Raw genomic sequence first — 10,603 nt, forward strand, 5'->3', positions numbered from 1 at the left:
GGTAGGATACATCTCAGTGGTAAAACCCTTGCATGAGGCATGACAGGTCATACGATTGGTTAATGGTTGATTGCAATGGAATTATATGTTTTCCTCATCCCGACCAGTGCTCAACGTCTTGTACCAAAAAAGTTGGTTTTGTTTAACAACACCACTAGAGCACATTGATTAATTAATCATCGGCTATTGGATGTCAAACATTAGGTAATTCTGACACTTAGTCATCAGAGGAAACGGACAGGAAAGCACATACAGTTGTGGTGCACTGGTTAGAATGAGAAAAATTAGAATGGATCCACTGAAGATGTTCGGTCTTGCGATGCAAGCACCACAAGCGAGCACTTAACCGACGGAGCTAAATCGCACCCCAACTTGTACAACAAAGACCAGTTTAAAATGTGCTCAGGTGTCATTAAACATTCCTTTTCTTTGGTTATGCCATAATGTCTGGAAACTACTGAATGTAAGAGAGTGCATATAATGCTATTCGGTTGGAGTAATAGTTTCTTTTCACTACTGAGACCAAATGACAGTTAAACAGGGTTTTTTTTTGTTCAACAACAACATTACATCACATTAGTAATTAATCATCAGCTACTGAATGTCAAACATTTGGTTGTTTTTGACATGTAGTCTTAGAGGAAACCTGCTACATTTTTCCATTAGTAAGAAGGGATCTTTTGCATGCACTTTCCCACAGGACAGCACATACTATGACATCCGTTATACCAATTGTGAGGCACTGGTTAGAATGGGAAAAAATATATCCGTGAAAGATCCACTGAAGTGATTCGATCCTACGATCCATGCATCTAAGGTAGCTAGATCCTCCCCCTAGATCGATATTAAATAGCCATGCTGGGAAGAATATTACTATAAATATAGCATGGTTGTGCAGCTTGATAACCTTTTAAAATATTATTAGAAATAAAAATAAAACACCTTTAACTGTTCATCAATATATTATTGTGTGAAAATATCACAATTTACTTCAAAATGACTAAAAAAACTATAATTAGTTTATAAAATTAAATATCACAGCATATTAAGAGAATGTTAGGATGTGCACAGTAGACTGGTACTGATACTTTGTTGATAGCCCTGAAGACTGTCATCATAGTAGACTGGTACTGGATACTTTGTTTATGGCCCTGTATAGGGCGTCCACCACGGTGACGATCGCTGTGAGCTGCAGACCGGCCTCCTGGTAGTCGGTATTGTAAAGGTGTTCAATAATTCCATGCCAACGGTCCAGGCTGGTCTCTTTGTCTTGTAACACTGCACTGCGCAGCGAGTACGAGTAAACACTTCCAGCTGAAAATAACACACAAAAGGAACTTTATGACATAAAAACATAAGTTGAGATAGATATTTGGAATAGTAGCATAATTATAGTGAGATGTATTAAGTTTTGAAAAGGTTAGCTGTATTTAAATGCTTATATAAATGAAAAACTAAAACCTGTAAGTTTTTTATTATGTGAAGCACGGTCCTGTTTTTCATTTAAAATGTTTCTCCCATTTTAGTGTAAACTGAATCATTAAAACCTCCACTGATCATGAATGATACCAGTGGTGTACAAGACATGGAAACCGTTGTGTCTGAACATACAAGAAAGCTTGTTTTGTTTAACGACACCACTAGAGCACATTGATTTATTAATCATAGGCTATTGGATGTCAAACATTTGGTAATTTTGACATGGTCTTAGAGAGGAAACAAAAAGTTTGTTTTGTTTTAATGACACCACTAGAGCACAATATATTAATCATCGGTTACTGGATGTCCAACATTTGGTCATTTGTTTTATTTAACGACGCACTCAACACATTTTATTTACGGTTATATGGCGTCGGACATATGGTTAAGGACCACACAGATTTTGAGAGGAAACCCGGGATCTTTTATTTGCGCTTCCCACAGGCAGGATAGCACAAACCATGGCCTTTGTTGAACCAGTTATGGATCACTGGTCGATGCAAGTGGTTTACACCAACCCATTGAGCCTTGCGGAGCACTCACTCAGGGTTTGGAGTCGGTATCTGGATTAAAAATCCCATGCCTCGACTGGGATCCAAACCCAGTACCTACCAGCCTGTTGACCGATGGCCTAACCACGAAGCGGTAGTTTACAATGTGGAAAAGAACGGGGTAAATATCACCACGTCTATTTGGTGTCTAACACGTTATTTCCGCTCTTGATCCAGATAGAAAAAAACACCCGGCCCGATGCCGACAAGCAAGCTATTCCTACCGAATAAGGATATTTCCCATAAACAGGAATGCGCGTATCACGGCTTTTGATACATCAATCGTGGAACACTGGCCGAACCCAGTACCTACCAGCATGTAGACCGATGGCCTGCCACGACGCCACCGAGGCCAGTTCTTAAAGTGGAAACCTGCTACATTTTTTCATGAGTAGCAAGGGAAAACAGTTTGGTTCACAGAGGGTGACTGATTGTAGGACTCGTCACACCTCATTGAAACCATAAAATAGCATAAAAACCATGGGTTGGGAAGTAATTAACACAAATGTATCATAATTTAAAATTATTATATACAAAACACAAGCCATGACAAACATCCTGTCTATAGTGTTCTCTAGCTTGTTTTAGCATGGTGCCTCATTAGGCTAGAGTCATCTTGCCTTAAACAGTGCCATGCTGCCCTCTGATTAACCAGACTTTTTCAATAATTAATTCTAAAATTGCCTTTATAAAACATGCAGAAAATTTATTATTAATTAATAAAATATCGCTGTTATATACTTTGTCATTTATTTATTAAAAAAAGAAAATTAATTACATATATTTTTATTTAAATAATTTTTTTGTCTTTAATGAAACAAAACAAAACAAAAAATGGTGAAAATGCCCCACACGTGTTGTCAATGTCATGAAAAAATACTATAGGCCAAATTTACAAAGCCTATTTATGTCTTACATGCATATAACTACATGCATTTAAGAAAAACAGGCTTCGTAAATATGGCCCTAAATCTACCATTGGATAACAGTTACTGTTCTGTAATATTTTCTCTTTATTTCGAGTTCCCAACCACAAGCACTAACCTTTAGAAGCTCCCTGTAACAACTTCTGAATGAGTTGTGCCAGGAGGTGTGTGTTTCCCGACTCCTTCAGAACGTGACCCACAGTTCCGAATGGCAGCAATGGCGGAGAGTAGGGGTCTTCCTCTATCAACACCTGTGCCAACTTCAGGGATGGACAGTTTATTAGCATGTTGACGAGGTTTTCCTCCGACTGTATGTGCTTGATCTTCGCATACTGCAGCCCTGCATACACGCGGCCTTGACGTAGCAGGCAGATGATGACCTCCTGGTGGGCGCGGAGTCGACTGAACACGTTCTGGGCAAGGGCCTGACAGTTGCACATGCACGGGATGGAACACGAACAGTGGTCTTGGATCATCTTCCCAATCAGTAGGGAAACAGTCAGTCTGCACAAAGATAAAAACCAGAGGATCTGTTATTTATTTCAACTTGTCAAAGAGCTTAATAAGCAATCCAGGAATATTTCCATGGCAGTATACTTTTAAAATTTATAAAATGTATGCTTCAACCAAGATGCAAACCATAGACACTGCCGCCCTTTATTTCAGCTAGTACAAGAGCTTAAACAGTTCTAAAATATTTCTATAGTTTTTGTTGTTGTTTTTCATCAAAATAATCAAGGGGATAAATTTACTACCAAAAGCCCATGACTGATTAGTTTCTTATGCTTTCAGAGAATCCATTTCAGAGATATTTTGACTTGTTACAAAAGAGAAACCTTGTGGGTGATGTATAAAATTGATTGCAGTTTTTTGTTTCATAAAACTGAATTGAAACTACAATATTAAAAGCTCCAAGTGCATGTAATTAGTCAAAGTTTATGTGAAGCTTAAATTTCAAGCATGTTTTAGATAATCATTTGGCAGAGAATACATTTTCCTGAACAAGTTTACAAATTATTTCCACATATATAGTGTAGAAATGAGCCAGTGTGTATAACGAAATCTGTTTCTAAAAGCCAACAAATAAATGTTTATAAGAGGACTGCAAGTTAAAATACTGGCAATTAAATAGAGAACTGAGTATTCATTAGATACAGTTGAATCCCATTGGCTCAAACACTGCTGGTGCTCGAGAAAGTGTTCAACCCATCGGGTAGTTCGACCTGACCATTTGGTTAACATCGTGTAAGTGTAACTCGGGACTTTGTTTTTGGTTCGAGTGTTGCAGTGTATTCGACCCTACCGAGTTCGACACACCGAGATTCTACTGTATTACATACAACTGATTGTTAAACAAATATGCAGGTGGAGTGTGTGATAATTACCTGTCCTGTGCCAGCCAATGATACAACAAATCCAGCTTGTTTTCATCGAGTGCACACCGGACACAATCTGCCGAGAGACCTTCATTTGGCTTGGAACCAGCAGCTTTCACAGAGGACATGAGGGCATCACAAAAGGCCAGAAGAGGTGATCGACCAGTGTATGCCCCTTTATAGTCTAAATTGAAGACCGATCAATCTTAAATATGTCAACCAGTTTCAATAATGTAGGATCCCATTACATTTACATAATAATAATAATAATAATAATAATAATGCATGTAGACTGTAGACTATGGTAAAATATAGAAAATAAATAAATATGAAGGACAATCTGAAAAAAGAATCATTTGTTGTAACCATACAGACTCCAGCCATTACTTTTTGTCTGTAATTTTTAATTTTTCTTTCTGCCTTTGTTACAATAAACTGATTAGGCCAACTAACCAATTGACTGCTAAAATGACCATAAGAGTTATAATAAATACTACACCTCATAATAATCACTGTTTTTAGGGTAGTATAAAAGTGGTTACGGATGCATTAAAATACTAGAAGTAACCACTGAACACTCTTTGAAGTGATTAAACACAGAAAACAGCCAAAACTAACTGGAAATGACAGGTGTGTAGAGAAACCTGTAGCCACAAGAAACAAGCACACATTGTGGTTACAGAACCGAGAACTGGGATGTGGAGGTGGACAACAAAGAAAGTTGAAAAAGAAGAATTAAAAAGTGAATACCTCTAAATTTGGCAAGGGTCGCTTGTGTCCTGAGGATTCCTTTGGGGCTGTTGGCAGCGTGGATCGCTGCTTCTTCAAAGTTTCCATCTTCAAAGAGCTCGTTAAACTTCTCAATGTATTCCAGCATCATCTCGGCTTCCTTTTCCTTGTTTGGGTCATCCTCTTCAAATAACCCGGTGTGAGAGGGAGTACTCTCACGGGCCAACCCATCAACACCATCCTCCACTGAAATTGGTTTTCAGATAATAATAATATTTCCAGAGATGAGAATAACTGAACACAAAATCCAGATAACGTTGCAGTGTCTTAAAACGTTAGGGACTACTGTTGACTTTTTATTAAAAAAAACAGGGACAGGAACACTTTTTGAATGTCACTAACCTTTGGAATTCTGACAAAATCTTGAGAATTTTTATCTAAGTCTATATATTTTTTTAAATCTGGATATTTAGAAAATGGATGTACTGTGATTGCGAGGGTGGGGGTGGGGGGTGAGAGGGGTTGTGCCCCTCTCTTAAGACCTAAAACATTACTTTTTTGTTTTACAATAAATTAAAATTTTAAGTGTGAATGTGTCCCTACTATGCATGTGACAACACCCTACTTCACATATTGTTCTTATGCTCCTGGGAATAACAAAAACAAAAAATTAATACACAAATACAAAAATCTTTTCATCATAATATGTAAGATTTGAATACTTAAAACTGTGTAACATATAACTAATGCTTCAAAAAGAAAACAAAATAGTGAGGTGAAAGATGATGAAACATCCCAGACAATTATATCTATTTAGATTTGAAATAGCAAATTAATATTATAATTCTGACAGTATACTTGTGACTTTACTCGCAAATTAATATATTTCTGACCCTACTTACTTCTTTCTATAACTTGCGCACCAAACACATGTAAAAATGCATAAGCAACAGCATCGCCCACTGTCTGGTGTGGTGGCTTTACACGGTTGTATTCCTCCGCAGCCTCAAGTGCGACCTTCAACCTCTGTCTCTTGGCCTTGTACACTTCTCTCTGCCACAGCAGGTCATCTCGGTATGTAACCTTCTGGTCGAGAGTTTCCTTAAGTTCATGTTTTCTACTCCTAGGCAGGAACCGAGTTTTATAACTGATGTTCAGTTCCTTTAACTGCCGGTCAAGCTTTTCCAGTTTCTTGTGTAAGACTTTCAAATCGGTTGTTTCTTCCAATGACAAACCTGTATTTCAAACAGAGAACAGTAATGATAGATTTTCATTCCTTTTATTATGTCTAACAATAGGTAAGGAATGTAAACAGATCATGATTCACTAAATATTGTCAATCGTCCATCTTTTAACATCACCGATATCATTTTCGCATTTATTTTAGTCTGACACTCAATAGCTGATATATTTTTCATGCTGGGGTATCGTTAAACATTATTCATTCATTCATTATTTTAACATCACTGAATTATATATATTCATGTTTCAAATGTATAAGAAACACAGTTGGAACTTTAAAGAATCCACAGAAATTGTACTACTATGATGAAGTATTAAGTTTTTCAGTAAACTAGTATTAGATCAAGTAATACTGTATGGATTACAGACCAGTGAGGAAAATAATTAACTCTTGTTCCATCAATCTTTACTACTGGTACAATAGAAGTCAACCTGGTATTCTTCTGCTGTCCTTCTTTAACCGATGTTTGGGTACTTCCTTGGGGTCTTCCTTCTTCTCTCTTTCAGCCCTAACAGATCTTAGTTCAGCCAGCTCGTTTTTCAAACGGTCGTTATCTTTATGTACTATTAATATGCTACAATTATAATGGAAAACAGTAAATCAATTGGCCTACAGATGTACATGTAATGCAACAATATAACATAATATTATAAATTGATAATTTTAAACCAAATCTATTCACCTAGCACTCTAAACAACATGAAAGCTTCAGACATATTATAATGCATTTCCAAGCCATTCCTGTTGAGTAGAAAATCATTACATTGCTGACCTGTTTATTATTATTTTTAAATTATAAATTCTGTATTTTTAGTTATTGTGTTTTTATAAAACCATTTGACTAAAGACTACATGTACATGTAGCAAAACTATTTGTATTAAACTGAAAATCAGGTAAAGTATGTAGCAAGATATATTTGGCTTGTTATAAAAATTAAAGTTCTAAAAAATAATGACTAATGAAGTAACAAATAGCCAGTTATCACTGAAGAAATGTAATAATTCCGGTTAGGAAGAATTTTACAAAAAAAAGAAAGAAAAAAGAAGGAATATTTGTTTAACAACACATCAACACATTTTCAACTACAGCTATTTGGTCTCTAACATATGGCTATTTCATCATATTATGTTGAGAGACAGAGAAAAACCTGCTGCCATCACATAGATTACTCCTAACAATAAATCATTGAGGGTACGGTAATCATTCCTTTGACCCAACACAGCACAGGAAAACACTCTACCATTGGTCTACATCTCACCAACAATTTTCGAGAAATGATCTTTTCTGACCAAATATTTAGGGCTGAATTTGCTATGCCTGTATATGTCTTACATGTGTGTGACTGTATACATTTACAATGCTTAAATACCTGTATTTAAGAAAAACAGGCTTCATAAATTTGGCTCTTAATTACCGTTCCTCAAGCTCATCAACTCTTTTTCTGTAGTTTCTTATTGTAGACGGTTCTGATGCCATGGCTTTGAGTTTCTCCTGCAAGAAAATGGCTTCTCGGTGGTCTTTTCTAATTGTTTCAATCGTATCCTCGTATTCTTTCTTGATTTCAGTGACAAGTGGGAGATAGGCTTTTACCTGCTCGGTCACCTATTAAATACAAACAAAAAGAGATGCAAACTGTGTTAGTGCAAGCTGAGTTAAAGTTTGTTTTGTTTAACGACACCACTAGAGCACATTGATTTATTCATCAATGTTGGCTATTTGATGTCAAAAACATTTGGTGATTTTGACATATAATTTTGCAGAGAAAGCCAGTTACATTTTTCCGTTGGTAGCAAGGGATCACCATCCCACAAACAGGATAGCACACACTATGGCCTTTGGTATATCATACCAGTCGTGGTGCACTGGCTGGAACAAGTAATGGCCCAGTGGGCACACTGATGAGGGTTGATCCAAGACTGACAGTGCATCAAGTGAGCACTTTATCACTGGGCTATGTCCGGCCCATAATGTAAGCTGAAAATTCAGGCTGTTATTCTGACATGACACACACACACCACACACACACACACACACACACACACACACACACACCACACACACACACTCACACAAATATTCATGTAGCTTATAAATGCATGGGGTGCTTGTAACACTTGGTAAAAATGTACTTCATAAAAGGCTATCCTGTAAAAAGAATATATGAATGAATGAATGAATGAATGAAGTTGTCTTTATAAATGTATCTTATAATTAGTTTTTTTTTTTAAACATTTATAATTATAATCGGTACTGAACAGATTATGAAAAAAAAGGAGAAAAAAAAGGCCTCAAAATGTACACATATATTTGTCACATGGTTAAAATATGTCACCATTACCTTATCAAAAGCACCTTTGTAGACTAAATAATGCTGCTCCTCATCATCCTGGGCAATTTTTTCCATTTCCTCTTTAATATACAGATTGAGTCCATGAAGGAATTCACGATCAGCAGTGGTCGTTATTATTGGTGGCAGCTTAGTGTAGCCTGTCCGGCTACTAGTAGGTGTTGTGGATCCACTAGCAGAAATCATTCTGAATCTTTTACTACAGAGTATCTTCTAGTTACAATGCCTTCTTGTTAGTGAGACAATTCTACAAATATAGTAAGTATAATACACTGAAAACAATTAAGATATTCACACATATTCAAAACTGTAACACTTTCAATCAGACAAGGAACAACAATCAATGCTTTATAGTTTAGCTTAGGCATTAATTCACCAAATATGGGATAGAAGGGAGGAGGTAAAAAAAAAAAGGAAGAGAAGAATGAGACAGAGTGAAAATAAGAGAGAGAGAGAGAGAGAGAGAGAGAGAGAGAGAGAGAGAGAGAGAGAGAGAGAGAGAGAGAGAGAGAGAGAGACAGACAGAGAGAGAGAGAGAGACAGACAGACAGACAGAGAGAGAGAGAGAGCGAGCGAGAGAGTGAGCGTGTGTGAGAAAGAAATGGAGGGTTTCTGCCAGAGGATATGAAGGGTAAAATAACGTACCCTAAAATCTTGGTAATTAATGGATACATTTCAAAATATTAAAACAAAATATTGTATGAGAACTACTGTTTAACATTTGTCACAGTACATGAAATACAGTGTTGAATTTCAAAAGATTTTAAAGCCATAACCACCTAGTAGGGTTACTTACAGTCTGTTATGTTTATTATGTACCCTCGAATTATTTTCTGCCAAAAAGCCTGGGACGGTAGTTCGAAATCAGACCTAAAAATGGATTGAGGGTTTTTTTCTAAGTTTAAAGAGTGTTTTTTCAAAAGTTGTGGCACAATTTCTCAATCAAAATGGTGCAAGACATGGACAAACATAAAATATAAAATCTAGCATACTCTTTGAATCCCCATAGGAAGTAATTTCCACACAAACAATTTTGGAATTCACTTTGGTCCTTGGATTAGGAGAGAGAGTGAAGGAGACAGAGATAGCAAGTATAAAGATTTGGAAGAAATATACAGAATTGGGAGGGGGGTCAACAAAGACACCTGTGGGAAATATTTATCTAACTGAGAAGTCAATACTGAATTACCTACTATAACTCACTATGTGCACCAATTAAGTATCAGTTTGCATACCAATGACTGTGTATATGCTGCATACTTTATAGTCCTTCCCAGCTTCCATGAAAAAAAAAAATTGTAAATAATTTTGGTTTATTTGATAGACAAAGAAAAGTAAGGAAGGACTTTCCTTTGGCACTGTTACTAACCCTAACTCTGTGTATGATAAGTATTTATAATTTTCTTTATACGTGACAGTGCCAAAGGAAAGTCCTACCAATGTTCAATATCATACTACAATTCTCTACAAAATTCATCTGATCACAAATTGTTGATAATCAAAATTTTAAAAACAAAATGTTTCATGCATAGTAAAAAAAAAAACATGTTTAATGCTGGGAAGGGCTATAGCCAGTATAGGTCAATGGCAGTCCCTTGTTTTGGCTTTGTAGATAAAAATTTATCATTTATCTGACCATAATTTCACTTCAAATACATATTTCACAAATAGTACATTTGAAAAAAAAATCTTCAAACACAGTCAGGTGCGTTAGTAATTTTCAAACAATTATTTTTTCCATTGAGTTTTTCAAGCAGACATCGACTGACATCAGAAACATGCACCCAGTTTATTATCCAGAACGGTACATAATCCCTTAAGCAAGGTAAAAATACCTTTCTATATCTATTCTATTTAAAATGTCATCTTGTTCGTGGTTCAAATAATTTAGTTCTAATATTGTAATAGAACTGGGACGGAAGTCTCCATTTGTAAACAATCAGTCGCGAGG

At 36.2% G+C, this 10,603-nt stretch overlaps 1 protein-coding gene across 4 annotated transcripts; it reads right to left on the bottom strand.

Annotated features, from left to right (window-relative positions):
* Positions 1-943: 943 nt before the first annotated feature.
* LOC121371557 (clathrin heavy chain linker domain-containing protein 1-like) lies at positions 944-10,599 on the bottom strand. Of its 4 annotated transcripts, none has more exons than XM_041497547.1 (10): positions 10,488-10,585; positions 9,888-9,929; positions 8,644-8,899; positions 7,720-7,907; positions 6,736-6,878; positions 5,964-6,296; positions 5,083-5,307; positions 4,342-4,516; positions 3,075-3,460; positions 944-1,314 (listed from the first exon to the last, which is right to left on the bottom strand). In XM_041497547.1, exons 3-10 carry the CDS (start codon positions 8,836-8,838, stop codon positions 1,115-1,117), a joined length of 1,845 nt encoding a protein of 614 aa, XP_041353481.1. In that variant the 5' UTR covers positions 8,839-8,899; positions 9,888-9,929; positions 10,488-10,585; the 3' UTR covers positions 944-1,114. The 4 variants fall into 4 exon arrangements, with proteins under 4 accessions (XP_041353481.1, XP_041353483.1, XP_041353480.1 ...); XM_041497549.1 differs by lacking the exon at positions 9,888-9,929 and adding an exon at positions 9,449-9,522 and having other exon boundaries at positions 10,488-10,530; XM_041497546.1 differs by lacking the exon at positions 9,888-9,929 and having other exon boundaries at positions 10,488-10,599.
* Positions 10,600-10,603: the final 4 nt, after the last annotated feature.

Source organism: Gigantopelta aegis, chromosome 4, assembly GCF_016097555.1.
Source record: "Gigantopelta aegis isolate Gae_Host chromosome 4, Gae_host_genome, whole genome shotgun sequence".
Classification (NCBI taxonomy): domain Eukaryota; kingdom Metazoa; phylum Mollusca; class Gastropoda; order Neomphalida; family Peltospiridae; genus Gigantopelta; species Gigantopelta aegis.

Coding starts and splice junctions, on each gene's coding strand:
- LOC121371557 (XM_041497546.1), bottom strand. CDS start 8,838: ATGATTTCTGCTAGTGGATCCACAACACCTACTAGTAGCCGGACAGGC. Junction 7,908..8,643: donor ACAAAGGTGCTTTTGATAAG/GTAATGGTGACA, acceptor TGTATTTAATAG/GTGACCGAGCAGGTAAAAGC. Junction 6,297..6,735: donor GGACAGCAGAAGAATACCAG/GTTGACTTCTAT, acceptor TTTGAAATACAG/GTTTGTCATTGGAAGAAACA.